Here is a 26,351-nt window from a genome sequence, read left to right on the forward strand (position 1 = left end):
AATGAGCGAGCGGCGCTAGGGTCGCTCCCGCCAATCAGAACAAGCGCCCCCGGAGCGGAGGGGGGAGGGGGCGGAGCGGGGACAGCCCGACGCGTGGCCGTTGCGCCCCTCGCGGAGCGCCCCCGCGCGGGGCAGGGCGGGCACTGCAGGGCCGGGGGGGTAAACCTGAGGGGGATTAACCTGAGGAGGGATGAACTTGAGGGGGGATTAACCTGAGCGGGGATGGATAAACCCTAGAGGGGGATCCGCCCGGAGGGAGGGATGCACCGCCACACCTGATCTAGTGCAGAGTGTCCCCTGCCCATGGTGGGGGAGGTTGGAACTGGACGATCTTTAAGGCCCCTCCCAACTGGTTCTGTGGTTCTGCTTTTCAATAATCCCTTGCACAAAATCACGGAAAAAAAACTTGCTGCTTCGCGGCCTGCTTTTTATTGTTGAGCTTCGTGGCCCATTTAGCGAAATAAAACAGTCCTTACTGTTGAGTCGTCAGACTGGTTGCTAAAACAATAAACTTGCTAACAAGGACGCCTTTTAGAATGAAGTAAGATGCCCAGAATCCAAGCGTGATTTTACTGATGTAACCATCTCTAAGAGTCACTAAACCACTATGAATTCCCGATCTCCATCACGACAGTAATATATCAACCACCTGCCAGTGCTAAGATGTCACGTTCTGGGGGGGTGGCATTTCCTATGACTTGGTTCCCCATAAGTGGAAGTGTACAACATCTGCTGTGCCTTTCCAGTTACACAATCTCCCCTTTCTCCAAAAGAGACAAATATGGAAATTCATTATAATTACAGGGTTCACGCAAGGGGTTTGTTACATCCCATGAGAAACGGCAAATCTTGGGGCTATTAGTTATTATTTGTGCTTCAGTAGTAACCAGAGATCCCAGTTAGGGGATCCTTTTACTGGGGGGGGGTACAAAGACATCTTAAAATCTGTCTCCCTTTAAGGCCTTTTAAGATTTTACGTGCCTGTCTTGAAATAGTAGAAAATATTAGGAAAAATATTAGAAAATATTTAAAAAAAAGAAAATATTAGAAAAACATTAGAAAAATGTTAGAAAACGTTAGAAAATATTAGAAAAATGTTAGAAAATATCTAAAAAAAGAAAATATTAGAAAAATATTAGAAAATGTTAAAAAAAGAAAATATTAGAAAATGTGACACAAAGTAGACAAAGAAAAACAAAGGGAAGTTTTTTCGGACCCTTAAGCAAAATAGTCCATTTCCCTGCTTCGCAGGGACGCTGCCCTCATCCAACAAGAGAGCTCTTTCACTTTTGTAAGGAACTGGAATCGGCTCCTTCTGCCAGGCCTGTGGAGCATGACCTCGTACAAAGCCTGCAGGCCACGGGGAGGGGCTGCGTGTCCCGGCCAGGCCGGGCAGGCGCGGGATGAGGGCGATGTCCCGTTCCCGGTGTCCGGATCCCGTGGCCTGGCAGGCGCAGAGTGATAGAGGGGCGGGAACGGATGGATGGAAGGGAGGGAGCCGATGGAGGGCCGGGACCCGCCTCCCCTCGCACTGCCGGTCCCCGCCCCGGCATCCGGGGCTGCGGCGGGAAGTGCCGCCGGAGCGGTAGGAATTACCGCTCCCCCCTGGAGCACCCGGGGGCGCGGCGGGATCTCCCGGGGCCCGCCGTGCCCGGGAGGGGCGCAGCATGGAGAGCCCCGCGGTGACCTTCACTCTGGCCTACGTGGTGTTCGCCGTGTGCTTCGTGTTCCCGCCCGACGAGGTGCGCTCGGCGGGGCTGACGGTGCAGAGCCTGCTCTCGGCCTGGCTGGGCAGCGAGGACGCGGCCTTCGTGCAGTACCACCTGCGGCGCAGCACCGGCACGCTGCTGGCGCACTCCCTGCTGCCCCTGGGTGAGTCCTTCCTTCCCCGTGCACTCCCCGGGCTCGGCAGCCGTCCGGCTGCACCCGGAGCGCAAGCAGTCACCGAGGAGTTGCGTTTCGTTCGACCAGGGAGTTCAACCTGGCGTCCTTTAGCCATAGAGTTCTGTTAAAAATTAAGTGGCGCCTTGCAGGTTATGCTGTTCAGCAAATTCAAAGCATCTTCTTTAAGGTGTGTCGTTCTGGCGTCTCACAGGTAGTTTTATTCAACCGACAGATGCAAGTCATCTTCCTTTAGGTGTAGGGTTCAGGCAAAAGTGACATCTCGCGGGTTATTTTATTCAAATTCAGATCACCTTCCTTTAGATATATCATTCTGGTAAAAGTATTATCTCGCAGGTAAATTTATTCAACAATTTCAGATCACCTTCCTTCAGGTGTATCATTCTGGTAAAAGTGGCATCTCATAGGTAATTTTATTCAACCAGCAAATTCAAATTGCCTTCCTTTGGGTATATAATTCTGACAAAAGTGGCATCTCACAGGTAATTTTACTCAACAAATTTGGATCACCTTCAGGTAAATCATTCTGGCAAAAGTGGCATCTCACAGGTAATTTTATTCAGCAAATTCAGATCACCTTCATTCAGGTATATCATTCTAGTAAAAGTGGCATCTCGCAGGTAATTTCATTCAACCAACAAATTCAAATCGCCTTCCTTTAGCTGTATAATTCAGGTAAAAGTATAATCTCGCAGGTACTTTTATTCAACAAATTCAAGTAACCTTCCTTTAGCTATATAATTCTGGTAAAATTGGCATCTTACAAGTTATTCAACGTGCAAATTCAAATCAGCTTCATTTAGCTTAAAAATCAGTGATGCCTAAGCATTTACCTCAGATTGCTTAAGACAAGGGGCTTGAATTTGAAGTCATCCAGAAGTACAGTAGCTCTCCTGGAGGTGAGCTCACTGGTTAGATACCATATGATATAGGGGTATGTGTTTATGCGTGTACTTGAGTGGTTTCTGAAAGCAAGTTGTTTTTTTTTTTCCCTTGCAGGTTATTACCTTGGAATGTGCTTTGCTGCACCTGAAAAACATCTTTGCTTTTTCTACCTGGCTTCAAAAGAATGGAAAACTTTCTTCTTCTTTGCAGTTCTCCTTCCAGCAGTCACCAGTGCCCTGGCGTATTACTGGTCACGGAAAGGTTGGAACAATCACCCGTTAGCCCGAACACTCGCTGTCCATGCTCTCCCACAGTCAGGTTGGAGGGCAGTAGCCTCCTCCATCAATACAGAATTCAGGAGAATCGACAAATTTGCCACTGGAGCCCCAGGAGCAAGGGTGATTGTTACAGACACATGGGTGATTAAAGTGACCACCTACTGTTTACACGTTGCCCAGCAGCAGGACATTCATTTGACGGTGACAGACTCCAGACAGCATGAACTTACCCCAGACTCAAACGTGCCTGTGCAGTTCCTCACCATCCGAGTTTCCAGTATCAATCCCTACGTGAAGGCGTTTGATATCCGGTAAAACAACTGTGTTAACCCTGTTTTGTTACATATATACTATATGATGGTGCTGATGGAGTGCTTCTGTGTCCGATCTGAAGACTCCCTGATCTTGTCCCTTCCCTTCTTCTCCCTGCTTGTTTTCAGAGATGCTGTGTGTGCAGTTCTGCCTTTCAGTGCAATGAAGAAGGGTTGTTAAGAAAGATTCACACACCTGCAGCATTGAATGGACAGTGGTTAAACAGAGAGACTGTTTGATCCATTCTTAGGGAGAGGATTTTGTTGGAGAAGAAGTAACTGGACCAATTTAGGTCAAAGATGGAGAACAGGAATGAAAAGAACAATATTTGGTCTTCCAAATTTTGGGTGATGAGAAATAGTTATTTCTCCAAAACTGGCTGTTGTTCACCCATGACTTCAGTTTTTTCCTTCTGCTTAAGACTCGTAATTCTGTCACTGCTCAGAAGAGTTCTCACTGAGCTACTGTAAAACAACTGCCCTTAAAGCAAGGAAGTAGTTTTGGTCTGTTTCTGATTTATGTTTTCTCACAGCAGTAAATCTTAGCACACATGAACTGTTAGGGCTTGTTTTGTAAGGGCCCGTGCTGGGTGTTTTCAGCACTGTGTAGCACTGTGTAGCTGGGCAAAAGTACAAGTTCTGCAGAAACATCTAACACTGAGTAGAAAGGTGCCAAAGTCTTTGTTTTGGTTGTGTCATTGAGAGGAGTACTGAAAGCCATGTTAGGGCTCCTAAAACTATATATTTGAAAAGGCATGCGAGTGTCTTTTTGGTGTAAATGTGTATGTCAGCAGCATTTATTTACTAGGTAATTACTAGTAATTAAAAGCAGACAGATCACCAGACTTGTAGGTGTGCTGTAGAGCAAGCATGAGGAAGGCATAGAGGTGATTGTGTTAAAGATCCAGGTGAACAGAGCTCAGAACAAGAGATTAGTTAAGGTAAGAGTGACAGTCCTAAGAGACTTGTACAGACCTGTGAGAGTGGTGACCAAATGAGTATTAAACAATTAATGATTTTCTTCTGTAAGTGCGTCAGTCCAGAGTGATAAAACTACACCCCCAGCTGACAATTCTTTTTAGGGGAAAAAAAAATCCAACTCCCCCCACACTTTATTTTGTGGCTAAACAGCACAGCATCAAGAACAGTGTTTAAAAGCTCCTCTAATAAGATGTCAGAAATAGTAAATCTCTGCTAGAATGTAGCAAAATCATATAGGATCATAGTATATAGCCAGAATCAGATACAGTGGGATGTTTCTGGAAGAAAAATGTTTTTGTGCAGGTGGGCCATGTTTCCCTGCGTGTTCAATGTGAATTTTTCCTCTGGATAGAAAGGTCTCTGTTATTTGCACGGGTAGTGTCTGTTAACAAACAGATAAATAATCTGTCAAATATCCTTTAGTAGTTAAAACAATGGAGACCACTGGGAGCTAAGGCTGAGCCAGCATAGCATTGTGCTGTGCTCTGGGAACTCAGTGGTAGGAAGAACGAGGGCTACAGTTCCAGGGACTGCTCCATGAAAGCTGTTTAATGAGTGGAAGCACTGAGCTGGGGAGTTCTGCTGCTACAGTTCTGAACTGTTACAGTAAAAAGGGGTAACAACAGGGATGTGTCACTGCAGGATCTGTGCGAGGCCTCAAGTGCCACTTGAGGTCTGTGGGCATCACTTACATTTACTTTAGCAGGAGCAGCTGGTGTGAAATGCATCTTGTTACGACCTTAAATCAGCAGCGGTTTGTAACTTCTGTGAAATTTCTGGGTTTGTCTAAAATTGGATCATAAAATCACAGAACCTGATAGATTGACATTCTTCTGCTACTTATGTGTACTATATCACCTTGTGATATGTGCTCCAAGATATAACTGATTTCTGTCCTCAGGAGTTTATGAACAAGAATTTATATATGATCTAAGTAATTAGGCATTAAAAAGATGGGCAAAAATTGTGTATGCAGTACTTTACAGTTAATGCATGATTTATAAACCTGTATTGCTTTTGTTCATGCTGATCACTTCAAAAGCCTTCCTTTATTTTGTGTGATGTTTTAGCTGATCTCCAGCATATCCTGTTCGCAGTCTGACATGGATATGAAGTAGGACAGTGTGTTCTGTTGGCTGTGTCAAAACCAATCACTAAAGAGCAAAAGAAAGTAAAATGCTCACTATTTATTTATTCTGACTCATGAACCAGCCTAAATAGCTTTTCTGTGGATTCACTTCTCTGATGTCAACCTCTGCAATGTACTGTCAAGGTACTGGAGTGGATAATCGTGGTAATGTTTTGTTCCATCTTTTCTTTTTCAGGTTGAACTCCACAGAGTATGGGGAGCTCCGAGAAAAGCTCCGTGCTCCTATCAGCAATGCAGCTAATGTTGTGATCCATCAAAGCCTTAGTGATTTATTTTTAGAAACCTTTACGTCTCTGGTAGAAATTAACCAGCCATATCACGTTCCAAGCACTCAGGTGAGACTTTCTATCCATGTGACACTGTAATAATTATACTTTCAATGTAGGTGAGCCTGTGATTATTGTGTAATTGGTAAATGTTTACTTAGGGCTGTCTCAGGTGAATTGTTAAGAGAATTCATTGTTGTGAGATTAACAAAATGGTTTTATTAAAAATATGAATTAAACTACGAATGATGATTAAATTATAATTATTAATTGAGGATTATTAAGCAGTAATCACATGGTAATTAAACAGTAATCAATCAGTAGTTAAATGGTATTTAACAGCAGTCAAACACTCTGCTACTGGCTACTTCTAATAATTGTATACAATATGCTTTAGATCTAATAAAAACAGTCGCTTACCTGGCTATGGATAATAGTTAGAGGGGAAGGGATTTCTCAGCCTTGAGAGGTAACCTTGAGAGGTGTCCTGCCTACCTGACACAGCCTGCTGCCCTTCAGGAGAGCTCAATGGGCTTGGGGGGGCTGCAGTAACTTACTTAGAGTGAGTGACTGGTGGTCAAACTGGCCCTTGGTGTGGGTGTGCAGCTGTAGGACTTACAATGTCATCTAGCTACCTCCTAATAAGACATGGCCTAGATTCCTTAACTTCCTGAGAAGATACAGCCTAGCATAATTCCTTCCAATCTGCACAGCCATGCTGACTCCAGCCAGGCCTCTTTGTGGGTGATGCCAGAGCCAAAGTGCTGTTTGCTCAGTCGAGGTGGGTGCATCCCTCACAAGGGCTCACCTGCCATCTCAGTAAACACATCATAAATGTAGTTCAGGCTGCTGCTTCCGTTCCTTCTACGAGGAGATGAACTGTATTGTGAGCAGTTTTGAGACATGAGAAATAACACAGTGAAATAAAGTCCCCTGTAATAATTCCCATAAAAATATTACATGAAAACGTTTGGAAATGATGTCGTTGCACTTCCAGAAAGTTTATGAGGAGTCACAGCTGTTGGTGTTCTTTAGGCAGTTTGCTCCATTACAGCTTGCTTTTCTAGACAGCCAGGTTTTGCTGGATCTTCTGCTGAAATAAACTAATGAATCTTAATTGGGGCTTGCTTTGGTTGTAAATAACACCACAGAGTCCTACCTGCAGCTATACTCACAGAGACCTGGTCATTATTTCACTTGTGCAGCAATCAGAAGTGTGACTATACCACTGTCCAATGTACCAGAGGAAACTAATTAAACCAGTTCTGGTGACCCTGCAGGGAGTCTGTGTCTGATGTTTCAGCTAATGCAGGGAGTAGTTGGTATCTGTGGTACTGTCATGGTGTGTTCACTCTATGGTTCCTTGAACTAGCTAAAATAAAACTGGATCAGATTTGCCTGCACATGATGTTATTGTACATTTTGGTTGCAGTGCCAGCTTGTAGAGAAATGAGATGTTCAAAATAAAGAGAAGATAGAACCTGATAATTTTTCATTTTAATTAAAATAAGTTAATTTGTGACACATTTAAGTGTCAGCTGAGCTACTGGTCTTTGATTTGACATTGAGTGATAAATGTCACCACAAATTATGACAAGGACATAAAAAAATACAACATTGAATTGTTTCCAATTCTGAAGCTCCATGAGTAAGTTGAAAAAGTTAGTTAATCTTTCTGTGCTAGAGCTCTTCCTGCCTAAAAACTAAGATAAGCCTTAATTTCACAAGTTAAAGCTGATGCAGCTTCTGAAAGAAGCAGTCCTGCTTCCTGCACACTCCTGGTCCCCATGTTGACACAAGACTTTGTCTGTGGTGAACCTGGTTGTGTGAAACTATCAGGGTGGAAAGAGGCGAAGCAAGTTGGTTTGTGTTCGTCTGGATCTGCTCCATAGGCAAGCTGCCAGTGTGGCTGAGCAACACTTGAGCTGACAGGGAAGAGACACTGGAGTTGGGAACTAGAGACCACAGAGCAGAGCTGCTTTTTGTTACACCAGTAGCAGTATGAACAGGATTCAGGTCTCTGTGCCTGTTCACTGTGCTGTCATTTGAACTTTGTCAAGTTCTTGGACAGCTGGAAGACACAGGGGAAATGCTAATTATTGTTTATGAATTGTAAAACACTTCACATCAAGATGATGTCCCTATATGCAACCACAAGTTCATGTGGCATAATTAACTGTGGGGAAATATTAATTATTACAGTATTATCCAAGAAAAGTAAGTTTCTGGTCCTTCAAGATGAGTGTCCTTGTGTTCAGTACGGCCCCGGTTTCCCCTTTTATATATCTTACCTATAAAGATGGAAGATAGGAACAGCCATTTGCTGTAGCAAGTGGTAAGAACTGTTTGCTTTTTTGTTTTTCTTACATTATACTGGTATGTTTTTTGAAAACTATCTTGTGTGAATGATAAAGCTGGCTGTGTGCTTACCTTGCTGTGGCTGCTGTGCTCTGGAAATTGGTGCAGCTCTTTGGAGATAGAAAGAATGTTCATTTTCAGTCATTTTTGTTTAATCACTAGTCTCATGCAGCAGTTCTGGGTTTTCTGTTTAAAGAGAAACTTTGCTCTCATTCATTAGAAAGTGTTGTAATAAAACCATTTGATATCTTCTGGTGGGGCAGTTCTGCCTTGATTATTCTGCCACAGATAATTTTCTAAAAGCCTTTGAAGAGCAATCACAGAAACCATTCTGTGCAGTTCACAATCTGGGCGTTTTTCTCCTCCTTTAGGAGCTGGAGCCGTGCATAGGGTGTATGCAGACTATTGCTAACATCAAGCTCATCAAGAACTGCCAGGAGCCAAACGAAGGGGAGTGCCAGCAGTGCTACTGCCGCCCCATGTGGTGCCTCACCTGCATGGGCAAGTGGTTTGCCAGCCGACAGGATCAGCAGCACCCAGAGACCTGGCTGTCGAGCCAAGTGCCTTGTCCGACTTGCAGAGCCAAATTTTGCATTTTAGATGTTTGCCTAATACGATGAGTAGTACTTGGGTACGTTTTAACTTTTTTAATTTGAATGTATTTCACAGTGGGTTTGGTCAAAGGCCTCCTAGATTTATTTCTGAGACTTCGTGTTCTACAAGGGTGCAAACTCCAAAGGTTTCTTTTACAGTGTTGAAAACAAATGCAAATCTTTTCAGTTCCTTTCCACTCTTGCCTGTATCTTTGGTAGTTCCTCACCTGATATCAATTCCTGGATTTTATTTTTTTTTTAACCCATGTTTTCCTTTCTTATGTCTTGGAAGGTTATCCTTCTATATTTGCAGTACTATTCTCTTTTCAAGTTTTAACGTAGGTGAAATTCTTTACATTTTTAAAATTAACTTGGGTTTTGATTCTTTAATAAAGGGCTAACTGAGAAAAATACTTTGGTTAGACTTCATTGATGCTTTGTTTTTCTTTACTCCACTTGTCAAGTTCTTAGTAATCTTTGCAATTGTTCACCGAAAAAGTGTATTAGTTGTGGTCCTTCTCCTGGTCCAAAGGATTTCAGTAGGCTAAGAAATCTAATCCCTGAAGATTTACAACTCCCATAGTGACCTTTTATTCCATTAATTTGCCTCTAGCTTACATTTTGATGGATGTCTTTATTTCAAACAACAGAAGGATTCAGAAATATAACCCATTTACCTACACTGCTAATGCTGTGCATCCTGAAATCTCTTGGTTTCTAGGAGCTACATTGCTTAGGGTTTTGATGCGCTTTAGATGATGGGACATTTTTTATTACATTTGAAGGGAGTGCAGCAAACATCTGAGCTTTAATTTGTGAATTAAAATAACAGAGGGGAAAAAGGATAAAAGAGAGAAAGGAATACTTTAATGCTTTGTTCTAGGTGAATAAAAGCCGGAATATCTCCCACATGAATAATAAGAAGGATCTTGCCAGTAAATCACTAGCAGAGATGACACGCCAATGATTCCATGAAAACCTCTTGATTACCCTGACAGGCAAGTGCTTTGAGCAGGAATAGGATGCAAAAATGGTACAAGTACTGGAAGCACAACCATGAAACATTTCATGAGTCTCAGCCGAGCTACAGATGGTGAATTGCACCAAGCTACGCTTTAAGCCAGGCAGGAAATGGTTATGAATGTGACTGCAATCCACAATTTAGAGAGGGATAAGGAATTGAAAACAGATTAGACAGCATCGCTTAAAAAGTAACATTTATGTTATGCTGTTGGTGTTGGTTTTTACCTTTGGATTTTTCAAATAATACTCACTTATAAAAGTCCAAACTGGGTTTAAGGACATTAATTGTTTCAGCATATCTCAGTTGCTATATATACAACATCTGCTATGCAATTATCTAAACTACCTATTAATAACGGTAGTTTATCTGTTTTTCATTACCCATTGTTTTGCATTGTATAGAGTGAAAATTTGACACTGAAACAGCTAGTATGGATTTGTCTCTCCCAAAGAGACCTTAAGTGGCATGTCCCTCCTCAGCTGAATAGGATTGAGTTCCAGAGCTTCAGACAGATTTGTTGACAGGTATGAAAATTAATAAAAAAATCAAGGAGCTGATCAGTGATTGAATTTAAAATATTTCCCACTACTTCTGTGGTAAAGTTATTTGCAAGTTTAAAATGGTCTCTGCAGGCTTTTTTAACCTTTGGAACATTCTCATAGGGCCATGTAGTGTCATCTGACAATGCACCTATTGCTACACAGCAGCCTTTACAAATAAGCATTTTGCAACATTTACTTCTGGAAAGTTTACATAATGTGGCACAGACACGTGGGATGTGATCCTTGAAATAGTTGCAGGAGAGAGGGTAGGATTTTGGACCTGTGTTTTTGCCACTGACAGTCATTCAGTTCATACAGCTCTTTGCCTGTTTGAAAATAAAGTATTTATTGTAAAGATATGTGAAGTTAAAATCATAAAGGCCTTGAGAAACTTAGATAGTAGATACATGTAGCTGCAGATGGTTTTATAGAAGAAAAATACGTCAGTTGCCAATAGTATCTCATGTAATAAGAGCGTTAGACTTCTAATTGCTTGTGCAATTGGAGCTGTTCCATACAGAAATCTACTCTGAATTGACTGGAAGTTTTCATTTCAGTGGAACTTTGGTTTTATTCATCTTACCTCTTTTGCCAGTATAACAGTACGATGGAGTAACCATCATAAATGTAAGATACCCTTGCATCTTTTAATGCTCTATCCACAGAAGTGCCTCTTAGGAAGCTTAGTAATAATTACCAAAATAAAATTATGATTTATGTTAATAATAGTGCCTGGCTTAAATTCCTTAAAACAACTATTATTTCCCAAGTTTAAATTCTCAAAGTAGTCTGGCATGCCTCCAAATTTTGTAAGCTTAAGGGCTGTGTAAGAGAAACAAGTTGTTAAAAATCCATATGACATTTCCTTCTTAGAGGCAGTAGAAGGAAGAACTGTGACTTCTCCCTGCACAGTCATATGAGATGTGAATAAACCACTGAACAAGAAAATAATGGAATACAAAAATAGGCATTTGTCTTTGTCATAGCTTCAGGTCATCAGCCAAAGAACCACCTGCACATATAGGGCCATTTGTGGAGAAGATCCTCTCTGTTTGCAGCAAAGAAAACACTGCCTCCCACACAATCTTGATACGTTTCTTAAAAATGAGGATAGAGTTTAGAATTGGTCTTTTTACAGCATTTTATAAAAAAAAAAAACAAAACCAACCAAACAAACAAAAACAAAAAAACAAAACAAGTAATGTGATGGGCTAAAATATTTATTAAATAATTTTCTTTTATTATTGTGTGTAAATCACTATTAGTGATTTAGTGTTGCATTTTTCAGCAGTGTGTATGCTTTTCCACATCACTGACTTGTGGGTGGGCGATGTGAGTAATCTGAAGTACATTATATAAATGTGATGTCACTAAACTAAGACAACATATCTGTGGGTTCACACTGTCAGTATAAATATGCCATAGGTCTGTGTACATGCATAGCCCAAATTTCACTCTGTGCTGCAGCTCAGTAAGTGGCTATATTTATTTACACGATTGTGTTAGTTCTGTAATTTGAGCATTCCTGAAAATATTAGGAAAATATGTTATCTGTTGATTTTTTAGGTTAACATAGTTTGCTAACTCAAAAAAAGACATTTTTTTTTCCAAGCAGGATATAATTTGGATCAATTATACGAATGAAGTTTTTTTTACCATGAGGCTTGGCATGACTTGAACCCAAAATACCAGGTTATTACATGATCTCTTCAATATGAGTATTTTTGTTGTATCAAAACTGGACCAGGTTGCCCAGAGAAGCTGTGGCTGCCCCATCCCTGGAAGTCTTCAGAGGCAGGTTGGATGGGGCTCTGAGCAACTTGGTTTAGTGGAAGGTGTCCATGCCCATGGCAGGGGTTTGGAACTACGTGATCTTTAAGGTCCTTTCCAACCCAAACCATTCTGTTATTTTACTTGTTAGACTGCAGCTAAGTACCATTCCAGTCAGGATAAACCTCAATAAGAATAAAGGTCTGAGTGCCATTTCTTAAGAAATATTTGTTGACTTTGAGCTGTTTAAGGAGGTAAGATATAAATATTCAAGCTTTTACATACATTACAAGACATTTTCTTCCAAAGACTTACTGCAGGGTTTCTTATTTGTGATTTTTGGGTTTTGGTTTCCTAGATAGCTTACCTCTTCTTTTACAATGGACAGTATTATTTAGGTAGCCTTTAAGGAAAAGGTTTAATGAATACATGCAGTTAATCTTAAAACTCTCTGAAGAACTGAATAAAAATACAATTGATTTTATGTAAGACTTCTGGTTTTAATTTTGAAGTTATGTTGGATGGGGCTTTAAGCAACCTGGCCTAGTGGAAGGTGTCCATTCCCACGGCAGGGGGGTTGGAACAATGTGATTTTTAAGGTCCCTTCCAACCCAAACTGTTCTGTGATTCCATTAATGGTGTGAAATGTGGGACACGTTTCTCCGGAGCGTACCTTGTGGTGCCCACCTTGGGTGAGATGATTTAGCTCACGACATCTAGCAGAAGGCTAACTTGACCCAAACCCAACCCTCGACTCACGCGTGAGGTAACGCTGTGATGTGGGAGCCGGGGTTTTCCCTGGATTTGCGAGCCCAGTGGGTCGGGGGCTCCAGCCGCCCCCACGCTGGGTGAGGGCAGAGGAGAGGCTGTGAGGGCCATGGCGCCCTCGCCGTGAGGGAGCCGCGCCCTGCCCCTCACAGGAGCGCGGGCTGCAGGACCCTTCGCCTCCCCCTGTAACTCCCGATCGGCTTTCCGGCAGGAACAGCACCTTTCTGCCTTCCCTACACTGGGCTCTCTCCCGGCTGTGGCACAACACGGAGGGCGCCTGCGCTGCCCCCGCGTTCCAGGAGGCCGGGCCGCGCCTGCGCTGGCGGCGGAGCCGGAGCCATGTTCGGCCGCGGAGCCGCCGCTCGCCTCAGCCATGTCCGGCGGGCAGCGGCGCCCCGGCGGCGGGGATCCGGCCGGGCTGCGCAGGTGGGAGCGGACGCGGGGGTCGGGGGGGTCCGGGGCGGGCAGGCATCGCTCCCTCGGGGCGCCTCTGGAGCTACCGCGGCTCCGCTGTGGGTGTGGGCGAGGGGAGAGGTGGTGCTGCCCGTCCCAGGGCACCTCTTGTGGGGCTACTCCGGGAGGAGCTGCTGGAGGGTTGGGATCCTGTGCCAAACATCCCCTTTTCTCCTGCGCCCTCGCCTCCCGTGCAGAGGCTGCCTTGGTGTCCCTGTCGGTGGGGAGTGAGGGACTAGCAGCCCGGGCAGGGCGTGGGCTCGGGCTCGGTGCCCCAGCCCGATGGGGGCTCTGGGCTTGTCCTCAGGCTGGAGTGGGCGGGCAGTGCGAGGCAAACACTGCAGTGTTTGTAAAAGGTCAGCATTTTCGCTTAGCATTTCCTCCTGCGTTTTCAAACAGTGGCATATGTTGTCTTGTTGTACCTAAGCTGGGGTGCATTTTATTCTTTTCCCCGCTGTTTCTTTCGAGTCCTTAAATCGAGTAATTGCTCTTGAAGGCTGTTAGAGAAGGGTTTTATCCATCCACTGCCTTTGCAAAAACTGAGCGCGTTGGCAGTGTCCTTTTGCCTGGATCCGCGATTCGGAGCGAGCTGTCTGTGCTCTACGTCTTGGTGGTAACTTTGAGCCTTCTGGGAGTGGGAAACTCCCAAAGCCAGTCGGGGTGGAGGAGGAAGGGAAGGAAAACATGGGTGGTTAGTGCAGGATTAAAATATCAAAAGCCTTCCTTTACTCTCACTTGTTGACTTAAGCCACGGGAGACGTGGCGCACAAAGAGCCCTGTGTTTGCTGTTACTCACACGTACACAGGTACAGTGTGTTTGCTGTGCAGAGTCTGCAGTACCAGGTCGTTCTCCCAGGTAGGTGGTGGGGGTGGATCTACAGGTGTGGTCCTTGGCCCAGGAGCCAAGTCTGGTGTCAGCAGACGCTGTGAGGGTGTTTTGTTTAGTAACCTGTCATTTAAGAGGTCCAAGCCGCCAAAACTGAGAAGGAAAATGTAGAGAACTCTTAACACTTAAGCAATCTCTGGCTGTCCTGCCAGTGTGTTGCAAAGCAGTAGAGTCAGCTCCTTATGAGGGCTCTGCAGTGTCTGGTAAAGGATTTCCTGGGTAAAAGTGTTTCCACGTGAACATTTGACCTACTTCTGCTTAGCCATATTGTTTCCCTGTGTTGAAGTGATATTTCTACATTTGCCTTTTCCACTAGTTTACTGCTGGCTGGGACAGTAAGTAAGGGTCAAATAATGCATTGCTGACAGAGGACAGTCTGAACTTTGGCACAGGTCCATAAACCCTGAGGACACTCCTCAATTAGGGGTTTTTTCCCCTGCCTTGTTGTTTGCAAATAGAATATATTTTTTGTTATCTAAATATTAATGGTTTATTTGAAAATTCTGATGTCCTAATTGCATTAGTCTAAGGCCTTTTCTCAGCAATTGCATTGTCTAACACCTTTGTTAAGTTAGTGTTACCTGAATGAGTAAGTTCTTGCAAATCACATACCTGTTTGCCAAATCAGATTGTCCATATTTGTTTTGTGTAGGCAATGTGACTTGATAGACTACCAGTGACTTGATTTCAGATGAAAATTCTTGTTTTCTAGTTCTGTGCAACATCCACACTGCTGGCACCAAGAACAGGAATGTAGAAGCTGGAATGATTCAGATTCTTTGGTGTTTGAGGAATATCAATGTGAGCATTCAGACCACTGGCTGGAGAGGTAAGGAATAAATGTATTCTTTAAATGTGTCTTTAAATCTTCACTTTCTTGCATTCTTCTTTAGGACTCAAGAAAAGCTTGGACATGATTAGGTTAAATGTTTTCTAATAATACAGTAGTATATAGAGTTAGGAAATAATACCTGCATCCTGCCAAGAGATGACCATCTATTTTGTCTGATTGAAATACAAGCCATAATATTAGCAAGTATTCCGCATGAAAGGGAGAGATGGAATATACTGAGGCAGTAGTCTAAGCTCTTTACTGCTGATGTCTTCAATATTAGTATAAAATTCCCATTGAAGCCATATGCTGTCACTCTCATGCTTTGCCTATGCATTTATGCATGTAAATGTGGGCAAACCATCTTTGTCTCTTCACTTGACGGTGCACTTGGTATGTTCAGCTGTATTGCAGTTTTTAGTAAACACCTTTTCTTTTTTTTTCGTAGTCCAGTACTAAGAACAATTTGAGATGAGATAAAATTTTATATGTAGGTAATTCTAGGAAGATTTTGCTTTGCTTTTAGATATTCTAGACTAAAGACCTAAGGTAGAGGCAGTGGTGTCTTAATATGGAGGAAGTATTTGAGACTGGTATATTAATGTCTGACACCAAGGTGAAAAGTGGTGAGTGCTTGGATATTTGAAGAAAACCGAGCAGAATGTAAGTTAGAAGAGAGAAAATATTTTACTGAGGGTACATGAAAATGGGTTTTTTTACATAATTCATACATCTCTGAGTATTACATTGTATGAATGTGATTGTAATTTCTGATGGCATGTTTAATATTGCTTTGTTAATAAATGAATTTTTGAAGAGCTTAGGAAAGTCCTTGTATTCAGGAGTGTTTTCTATGTCTTTGCTGTCATGAAAAATACTAACAGTATGTTTTGAATGTGGGTCTAAGTGGATGTGCCAGCAGCATTTTGTGTTTCTCTTTTGCTGAGTAGATATGTTCCTTTTTAGTGTGAAATCTTTACTTCCTGTGTTAAAGTGACACTGTCAGCATGGATGGTAGTTTCATCTGTTGATGTGAAACTATTTATGGAAAGTAAGACTATAAGCTCAATCTACTTCTGTATTACTTATGTTAAATGTTGAGGCATTAATGTTGGCAAAAGAGGACGGACTGAAAGGAGAAGTTTTCAACACTTACATAAGTGGAAACCGTATAATGCTGTCATTTTTTAAGTTAATGAGGAAGTTGGTAAGTGTTCCTCCTCTTGGAGAACATCAGTGATACAATTGATGATTTAAGAGCTTCCTGACTGCTTTTTTGGCTTTGCACAGCAAAGTTTGCATTTTGAAATTATGATATTGGGATATGATGGCATCGGACAAAATACTAGTTCTGCTCACAGGATGGATGTTTTTCTATTTCTTGAACATTTCCCTGGTCCTTTACAAAGACCTTAGCTGACAATGGAGAGCAGCAACTAGGCTCATTTTAACCTCAAGTAATTCCATGACTTCGGCTATCTGGTGGAATTGATATCTCCATAAGGTCTTCAAGTAGTAGAGAAAGCTGAGCTGAAAGTATTTTAAGAGATTGTGAGGTGTTGTGACAGGAGATTCACTTCAAGACCATTTGCTTTCCTTGCAAAGTAAAACTGATAATCCTACATCAGTGCTGAAGGTGACTTTGAACTGAAATAGAGTAAGGGCATGCCCATGGTTTTATGGTTGTGCAGCTGGTTTTGTCCACTGTTGAAGTTGCTGTTCATTAAATATGTTATGAGAAGCAGACATTCATTTATTTTCCAGCTCTACAACGCCAGAACATTCTAGGTCTCTTTCTAACTGCCCCAGCTGGGAAGGTAGAATTGAAGAAGGCAAAACAATGAAGACATCAAATAAAAAAATGACGAAGTAAGTATTGAACAATTACTAAGTATTGTTGCATTGGTTTTAGCAATAGCCATCTGATGATCTCTGACTCCTTTACATGCATTAAAGAAGATTTGAAACACAGCCAGGCTGTTTCGTATTGAGCCTGAAGGAAACCTAAAGGAGAGAGTAGCACTGAGAAGTTTTATCTCAAAAGCTACTTCTATAATAATTTCAGATTCAGGTTTGGTTAGCACAACTTTCTCTTCTGTAAACTAGTGAGGTAAGGGTTGTGCTTACTGCCTATCAGAGTAAAATACAGGAAGTTCTAGAGTATTTGTTTATATAACTTCTTGTAAAGCTCTTAAGGTTCCTTTCAACCTAATTGTAATTTTTGTTTTCAAGTGATTCTGCTAATCCAGCTGAAAGGGAAACAGATGAAGTGGTTCTGAGGAGAAGACAAAAACAGATCAATTTTGGAAAGAATACCCTTGCATATGATAGATACATTAAAGAAGTTCCAAAGTAAGTTGCCCTGTGTTGCAGATTTCCAAATAAATTCTTATTTGTTCCTGATGTGTGCGTAGATCAGCACAGAGCTTTAGTTCTCTTTAAATTCTGTGAACAACAAGTGAAGGAAACTTAAACCAATTGATGTTTTAAAGAGAAGTCAGGTATTTTCTGCATATGAGCAAATGTTGATAGGGAACATTTAAAGCTAAATGTTCCCTTTGTGCATTGCTGTTGTTAGAAGCAAGTATACTTTAAGTAAACTCTGTATTAATCAGCTCCCTGTGATTCTGGAGAGTGTTGCTAGGCTAGTGTGAAGTTAGTTGGTACCAGGAAATGTCATCTTTGGATGAGGACTGTAGCACAGTAGCATGGTCACATCTTCAGTAATGTCTTTTTCTTCAGAGAGTCTTGGGTTGCTTTGTGACAGCATTGTTACAGTGTCTCCCCAATGTAGGTTCTGTCTCAGTGGCTTCCCATCTCAGCTTGGTGTTCTCCCTCAGCTTAATGGCTGTGGGATGGGGCAGGGCTGAGTGGGGAGAAGGGAAGGCCTTGAAGTACAAGGACTGCTCAGCAACAGCCAGAAATTACTGTGTTATTGACACTGTTTTAGATATAAATCCAAAACACAGCACTACAGGGATTGCTGTGAAAGAAGTTAACTCCATCACAGCCAGACTCGGTACAACACTGAATACAAAGAAACTGCACCTGATTCAGGAAAACTGAGTAGAAGCTGGAGGTTAGGCTGCTAATGAGGGGGTATGAGTTATGCTGCTTCAGTTTCATATTTGTCCAAGGGCTATAGGAATCTGCTTTTAGCAGCTGTCAGAGTACTGGACTGGATGAACCTCAAATCTGACTCAGCGTGTTATTGTTAGTTGTTGCTTTTGTGATTTATTTTTGACAATGTTTTAGAATAGACATGCTCAGTTAGATATTTAAAGATAGGAATGTTTTATTTATTAGACCACTAGTGCCAGTGGGATCTGATGGACTGAGGTTTTGGTTTTTTTAAGAATGAAAATAATGGTCTGAAATAATAAATGTTACTGTGTGTTTACAGGAATCAGCGAATACCAGGAGTTCATCCCAGAACTCCCAACAAATTTAAGAAGTACAGCCGTAGATCCTGGGATCAGCAGATCAGGCTGTGGAAGATAGCACTGCATGCCTGGGATCCTCCTGCTGAAGAGACCTGGGATCTGCAGCCAGTGTGTGTACATGGGTGAATTAAGCCAGGCATTAAGGAGGGCTCTGTATTTCCTTTAGAGCATTCCTGACTGGGAGCAAGAGAGGAGATCAGACTCAGAAGTGGGAGTCTCCTTGAATGCCTTGTTTTCCTTCTGAATTCTGTTAGTCTTCAAGAAATTCCCATCACTTAGTCTAAGCTCATCTTTAATCAGGTGTTCTGGAGAGGGAGGCATTTGGTCTGTCTGCAGTAGTACATTCCCTTCCCCTGTGTATTTACACTGGTGAGCACAAGGTCACATTATTTTTCTAGAAAGAGATAGACATAAGCAGAAATGTAATTACTGTTCCTTGACTTTGATAACCTTTCCATCTTTAATGCCAGCTCATACTTTACAAGATGTAGAATAGTAAATTAGGGAGGAAAAGAGTGAATGGAATTCTCTTGACTCTGTTACTGCACTGTGTAAATAGGTCAAATTACAACAGAGTAAAACTATGGTGGAAGTTGCAGTTTTTACACCATTTGGATGTCATATGAGATGAACCATTAATTGTTACCACAGCTTAACTGCTGTCTGCTTGGAGCAGTAAGCCAGATGGGCAGTTTTTTAAACTTTTTTTTTCTATCCTGTTTTTAGTAGTACAGAACCCTCAGGCAGTTCCCAGGAATGGTTCTGCAAAGATCAGGATGTTTCTGCCTCCTTTGTGTTTGACGAAAAGCAGAAGAGAAATGAATGTGAAGACGAATCCAGGCAGACTGACTACACACCTGAGAGGTATGAGATGAAACTTTTGTGGTTAACTTGGGAAAATAATTCAGTGCATGTCAATGCTGTCAGGTTTTTGCAGGAAATGTTTTCTGTGGAAGAGCAGTTAAAATGCAGCTGTGGAGTTTGACAGTTTTGATGTTGAATGTAATCCATCAGTGGTACAGAGCATGAATGTGGACAAATTACCAGCACTGCAGAATTACATGACTAACAGGAGGAAAAGCCAGTGTTTTTTCAGCTTCTCTGTTAATACAGTGGGGTACTGAGGTTTCTTTGACCACCACTGGCATGTGCTGAAAGTAGGGGAACTTTTTCAGAAGCAGGAGTCACCATCCTTAATAGTATTATGCCTGTGTGCAGAACAACAGGGAGACTGACAGTGAAGCACCATATGCACTTCCCTGTTAACTAAGATATCTTGTCCTGGGGGGGGATGTGTGTGAAGCTCAGAATGGTTCTGCTTCCAAGCTGCTTCTGCAGTTGTGTTCACATTCCATAATACGATGGCATGGTTACCAAAATTTGAGCCATTTTTTGTGTTCCTCTGTGTGCCTCAAGAATCATACCTCAAAAAGAGTCATCCTGTGTAGCATGTGCCATTATTTAGCAGAACTCTGACAAGCATTTCAGCACAGATGAAAAATGTTATGTGTGTAAAATCTATGTCTTATTTTTGTAGTCCCAGTTCATCCGATTCTTCTCCAGTATGGAAACGCAGAAAAAGAAATAATTCTGAGTCCTCTGTGGTTTCAGAGAGCAAAGCCCCTTATGTGCAGATGTACCACACACTGGAAAGGTATGAAATGGCTCTCATTTCCAAATATGGAAATTCATTGATTATATGAAATGACTTTTGGAATATGACTGGTATTTATCCCTCCATTTGTTAATAGCTTTAATTTTATCTAAATGTGTGTGCAATTTAACAAGGACGGGAAATCATGCCAGAATAATTGTGTTGTATGATAGCAAATATTTACAGAGGTCCATTGCAAAGATGAGGAAAATTTCAGTGTCACAAGTCACAGCACAGAGGGGAGGTTTTTTTGTGTGTAGTTTTAGGCAACACTAATAGGTTGCTCTTAATTTCTCTTGGACTACTGAAACTGGCTGCCTGTTTAATTATTACTAAGTTACATTTTCTCTGTACTATGTGTATTAACTGTAACCCTTAAGGTATGTGAAAAGAAGCTTTGTGTATTTTGATTAAGGCTTTTCCTGCCTTGTGAAAGATGGTGTGGAAGAAAATGCTGGTTGGAACAACAAGGAATTGGTTTACCCAGACTGGGACTGGGACAGAGGGAGGTTAATGTTAAAAAATGAATAATACAAGGGTAGAGTTTTTCAGGCCAACACCTTTATTCTAAGTTGTTCAAGATTTAAGCTACTTCTATAGCTATTGGTATCATATTTCCTTTTTTCTCCTTTCTTATCTGCTGCATAAGAAGTCTTCCTACAACTAAGAAATGATAGGCTGTGTAAAGGAGAGCATGGTTTAACTCTGTACAAAATTTTGTCAGAACCACCAGAAAACTTGACCAATCAATTTAAGTTTTTCAGGGGTTTACTAGACTTTCCACGCTAACCTTAGTAAAAATGTTTATACAGGTTGGCTTTTTTCTCTCTACTTATTCCCCCTTATCTTCAGAAAAATTAAGAGTAACTGTGTTACAAAGGTGCATGGATTCAGACCTTTTCATTTTATTTCCAGCCTTACTGACTCAGGACATCAGGAGGCTTTTTCAAAATGCTCAGAGTGGGAAGCCTTTGGTGAAGATGATGAAGTAATGACAGTACAGCAAGGTATAGAAATAACAAGGTAAATACCACAAACATTATGACATTATTTCTGTTTACTGCTTATGCTGTGAAGGTGCCCTTTGCTTTTCTTCTTAATCTTTTCCTTCATGGGTTAATGCTACTTTTTTTTCCTTCCTTACATTTCCTCCAACCTGTGATATGTTTCGTTGTTATTTTTGTTCTTTGAATTTACTTGGCTTTTTCCAATCTGACTCTCCATCTGTTGCTTTCTGCTGCGTCTGCCATTAAGTAATGCCAAAAGATGAGCCCCTTTCACACTCTTTGTCTTATGAAAAGCAGTGGCAGTTTGCAGAGTTGGTCCCTGTGGTTGTTACTCACCTCTCACTTCCTCAGCCTGGGAGCTGGAAGCTTCCTCTCTGTCTCCTTGGAGGTTAAGTTGTTTTGTAGCTGACATCAACAATAGTTATTTGTTTTTATGCAGTGACCCAATTCCAGCCAGTTGTTCTTCAGGGTGGAACAATCCAAAACAGAAGAAATCCAACTTCTTTCTGCCTGACAGCAAAACTTGCAGAGACACAGACTGCAGGCTGGAGAGGTATAAAACGCAGCTCATCAATCAGGGTTTGGGGGTTGTTTTGCAGATTAATGTAGAAGCTTTGTTGAATAATGCTGTTCAATCCAAGCCTTTATTGTAAAGATAGATTTTTAAATTTTTTTTTTTTTACTGTTCTTCTTAGGGGATGTGTTGGCCAATATTTGTTGTATGGTAAAATTCTGTCCTTATGTTCTCATGTTACAGTCTGTATTAGAATACATAGGTTGTAGCCTATTTAATGTAAAAAGATTAAAAAGGTTACCATAATAAAGCCACTTCGTCTTTGTTTTTTTTTGTAGGCTTAAACTTTGTAGCAGTTTCTTGGAAGGACATCAGTCAGAATACCCTGAAAGAGGATGGGAAAGTGCAAATGCTGAAGATACAATAATGAGGAAAAAAATTTAAATACCAAGGTGAGTTTGTGCTGGCTACTTATTTAACCTGTTCTGTTTTAGTAGCCCATCCACAGTATCATTCTACACAATCAAACTGTTCAGTTCAAGCAGATCTTATTTTATTCCTTTATTATATTAGTACTTTATCCCATCCTCTTGTATTTAATGCAGCACCTGAATGAAAAAATTTAATGATTCACACTTGCTAATTTGAAATATTTATCTGTCAGGCAGAAAATGTGTTTTATCACTCAAATGAAAAGTGCCAGTTTTTTTTATTATTACAGTAGCACATTTTCTATCTCTTAATGTCATGAAGTCACAACTTTTAAGTTTTGCAGCAGTAAATTTTAGTGAAAACTTCCTCTTGGACTGTAAATTCCTGTGGTACATTAATAGGATGGGTAGTAATCTTGGGTCAAATAGGTTTTATTAGCAGGGAATGTTTTGTGTAATTAGATTGTCTTTGATCTATGTTTGGTGCAGGTTTGGAAACGTGGACTAAGATTTAAATGTTAAACAGTGATCTTTGAATATTTTGCACAATAAAACTTGCTGGCACAAAATCAGTTTTACATTCAGATTTTGCATTCTAGCAATAGGAGGAAAAGGCAGATAGAGCTTTTAAAAAAAGCTGATAGCATTTTTCTTTATATTTTATTGATTTTTAATTTAAATTCTTTGAGCATGAATAAGATTTAATATGCATTCACTTTGCCAAAGTGCTAATTCAATATTTGAAAATATCTAGTCTCTCTTTGTATATAGAAGTATTGAAGAAGGAATTTCTCCTGTGACAGAAAAAGACTTGAAGAATAGGGATGTAGTCTGAGATCAGCAGATCAAGTCTTGGAAAACTGGTGCTGTCATGTAGGATCTGCACTGCAAGAGGAAGAGATTTACAGTCAGCAAACGTGCAATCAACACAAGGTGAAATTATTCAGGTAAAAGAAGCGTTTCTCTCTACATCACACTTCAGAGCCTTTCTGGTTTCTAGATAGTTGGTATTCAGCTGTTTTGCAGTGGTCTGCATTGTAAATAAGGCTCAGTTAAGGAGTGTATATTTTCAGGGGGTTTGTAATCACTCTAATTGAAAAAATATCTGTGTTAGATGTAAAATGTACAAAGTGAATTAAAAAGCTTCTTTATGGAGCAGCACATGGGTTTCCTGGGATGCAAAGGTCAGTATTTAGAGTGACACTGCCTTTAACCATGGCTTTTAGGTGTGATGAGCTCTAACTCTCAAATGGCAGGAACTTTATCTGTGGAAGGTTAATCTTGCTTGAAAACCAGACAGTGGGTTACATGGTAGAATTCCACACCACCTGCCTTTTTGTTAAAATAACATTTCTGTCTTAAACAGGAAAAATAAATGTGGCTGTTTTGGAGCACAGTTAAATGTCCATAAATATGAATGTTATCTGGTTCCTTTCTAGGTGAAAAACTTAGTCAGCAGGACACCTAAGATATGGCAGAATTCATTAATTAGAATTAAGAGAAAAATGTATTCTATGAATTAATAATGACATTTAGATGAAAATTCTGCGATGGGTTGGGAATGGTAGGCTCAGGTGCTTCCTTTTCTCTTTGACAAATACCTTAGGAATATATAGGATATTTATAAAATGCTGTTATCTGATTTTTTGTTTAGGTTTCTCCAGATCTTTATAAGGATAGATTGTTTTCTGAAAGCTGTGCCTCAAGTGTAAAACTTCAAATTTCATGAAGCCTGTGCTACAGTGACAATGGATATTCCTTAAAGCTTTTGTGAGAACGTTTCTGCTGTACCTGCATTTGCAGGTGACATGTGCATCACATTGCAAAGGCTACTTCAGGTGATGGATCCTGCCATTCCATATGGAGATCTTGCTCCTAAATGTTACGCCAGGGAATTGGTTCAATATTCAGTCAAACTGAGGAATGTCAGCCCTAAAACCAAGGAGTCCCTTTGCTTTACTGGACCAGAATTGTACATCCAGCCTGAAGAACTGCTTCAGAAGAATGTAGATAATTTCAACCTTTCTCCAGTTGTTAAAGACAAGCTGTTCAGAACTTTTGGAGTGGGTGATCATCCATTTGGCCTGTTTATTGTTCTCTGAGATGTATTAAGATAGCATTTGCCTAAGGCAAGTGAGAGAAGGGAAAGGAAAAGGAGATAGTTTATCAAAATCAGATCCTTTTCTTGAAGGGGCTGAGTGACTGTTAGAACCTCAGCACAGCTTAAATACCCGGATTTTGCTTTTATGTGTTTTGCAGCCTGACCCAAAGAGCCAGTCTCCTGTTAAAGAGTGTAAGAGGATGAGTTCAGTGCCTGCTGTTCCTACAAGAACTGGGGATGAGAAGCAGTATTTGCACATGTGGAGCTGCTCTTGTCCAGTCTGAGGGTTGTGATGGTGTTGGGATAGGTTCTCCTTTGTTTTACTCTTCTGGCACTGTGCTCAGAAGATTGAAGTGAGAGCTGTGGCTACAGTGGTTTATACAGAATTCATGTGCCAGCTACAGGAACTTTATAGTCCTTGTGGCATTTTGTGTAGCATGTCCTGGGATACCAATGTCTGCTAGAGCTGGGAGTTGTCTCTCTGCAGGAGTTTGGTTTTGCCTTTTTGCCACAGTCTTGCCGTGGGGCTGGCAGTACCCAAGGGCTAAAATCCCATTGTGCTGCTGATTTGAAAGTAAGCTGCTTCCCCAGAAACTACTCCCAGTTCCAAAATGTTATTTCCAGGCATGCTCAGGCATTTGTCCCAGCACAAGGGTGGCTCAGTCACACACCACAGAGCACAGTGTGTGTATGCAAGGGACACATCTGTACAGCACTTTTTTTAAGAAGTAATATTTAGAACCTTGTTGTTCCAATGTGCATGCTTCCATGTGATTTATGATGATTGTAAATAAGGGAATGTGTTACATTTTTGGCTTTTTGCCTTTATGCAGAAGAATTAAAGACTTTAACTTTAAAAATCGTTGTTAGTTGGCTTTTGCTGTTATGTTTTCAGAGTTTGATTATAAAAGGAATATGTGGGTTCAGAAGTCCTTTTTCATTTGTTTTAGGGTGTTCTGTTTATTTTGAGTGGTGTCTTTGGTTTATTAGCCCTTGCTAAAAGAGAGAAGGAGGAGTCTTCAGATATTAAATCAGACACTTGAATGCAGTTTACAACTCAGGGTTGTGTCCAACCCCTCAGTTTGTATTTTGGCATCTTATCATGAACTTATGTAACCTGGTGAGAGGGAGCAGCTGAAGCCCCAGCACCTGTTATGCCATGAGAAAGGTGTCTTCCTGGAGAAGATGGAACTGCCAGGTGAGAGTAATAGGCTGTCATGAAATAGTTAAACTCTGCTTAAGTATTTAATGAGTATTAAGAGCCCTTAAGCTTTTGCCTAAGATGGACAGGGCCTGCAGTGAATTTATGGACACATATCCATAAGAATTGTACTTCAGTAGTCCTTAAAAGATCTTATATTTCTTGGTCGAAGATACCTAGACTAGAAATAGAGTAACTAACCTGCCTGTGGCAGTGAAATTTTGGGTCGATCTGTTCACTAATCCAGGTTCTGTATGCTTGGACAAGGGAAGGAATGCTGAGCAGGTGAGGTTTGAGGTCTGCTAAAATAATTTTGTGCAGTGCTGCCACTGGATGTAGGATCACCACCTGTTCTAATTATTAACAGTAACCTCATCAGTCCAGACAGAGCAGCCAAAACTGGAATGCAGCCTGTCCATGCACTTGTTTACCTACCCAAGGCTATTTTAGAGTTTACAATTGAAGTATGTGAAGCAGGAGTCTGGCACTCCACCCCCAGTTTGTATTTGATACCCTTCCTTTAATTTTACCCAACTTAATTAAATCTCCTTTGCCTAAATCTGTGCTCAGTTTGTAATTAAGCCAAAATACACCCCGAACTTCACCAGGCAGGTTTAAATTTCTTCCTGGAAGTGGCAAGTATTTTGTGTTGGCATGATTCCATTGTGAGGATCTCCTTACAGATGATACGTTGTCTGTGGAAACCTTCCTTCACTGGCAGTTCTGAAATGCCATGGCTTGTGTGTACCTTTTGTTTGTAAAACTCCTCCTTTGAGATCACAGTTGAGGATATCTCCTCCCTAAAATTCCCACTGTGCTGTGAAACTGCTTTTCTGAAGGATTTTTATTGCTGACAAGGACAGAAAGATGCAAGGCAGCTGCAGTCCCTGAGCTGTGTCACAGCAGATAGTTCTACTGGATAAACTGAATTTAATTTGTACGTAGCGTTACGCTAAAAGCAGTGTGTGGCTTCCAGGCTGGAGCTGTCCTGTCTGACTTGC

The 26,351-nt window shown here is 41.3% G+C and overlaps 2 protein-coding genes across 2 annotated transcripts; both read left to right on the forward strand.

The window, feature by feature from the left end:
• The first annotated feature begins 1,490 nt into the window (after positions 1-1,490).
• TMEM129 (transmembrane protein 129) lies at positions 1,491-12,544 on the forward strand. Its single transcript, XM_027699925.1, has 4 exons — positions 1,491-1,872; positions 2,902-3,376; positions 5,683-5,842; positions 8,503-12,544. Exons 1-4 carry the CDS (start codon positions 1,668-1,670, stop codon positions 8,749-8,751), a joined length of 1,089 nt encoding a protein of 362 aa, XP_027555726.1. The 5' UTR covers positions 1,491-1,667; the 3' UTR covers positions 8,752-12,544.
• A 423-nt stretch (positions 12,545-12,967) lies between these two features.
• Positions 12,968-25,000, forward strand: LOC113975661 (histone RNA hairpin-binding protein-like). The gene is made up of 12 exons (XM_027699893.1): positions 12,968-13,254; positions 14,880-14,996; positions 16,764-16,868; positions 17,232-17,351; positions 18,403-18,552; positions 19,169-19,306; positions 19,980-20,096; positions 21,012-21,119; positions 21,543-21,656; positions 21,956-22,069; positions 22,803-22,995; positions 23,703-25,000. The coding sequence occupies exons 1-10, from the start codon at positions 13,202-13,204 to the stop codon at positions 22,059-22,061; spliced, it is 1,128 nt and encodes a 375-aa protein (XP_027555694.1). The 5' UTR covers positions 12,968-13,201; the 3' UTR covers positions 22,062-22,069; positions 22,803-22,995; positions 23,703-25,000.
• Positions 25,001-26,351: the final 1,351 nt, after the last annotated feature.

This window comes from Neopelma chrysocephalum, unplaced genomic scaffold (assembly GCF_003984885.1).
Source record: "Neopelma chrysocephalum unplaced genomic scaffold, ASM398488v2 Primary Assembly neopelma1_142, whole genome shotgun sequence".
In the NCBI taxonomy this organism is placed as follows: domain Eukaryota; kingdom Metazoa; phylum Chordata; class Aves; order Passeriformes; family Pipridae; genus Neopelma; species Neopelma chrysocephalum.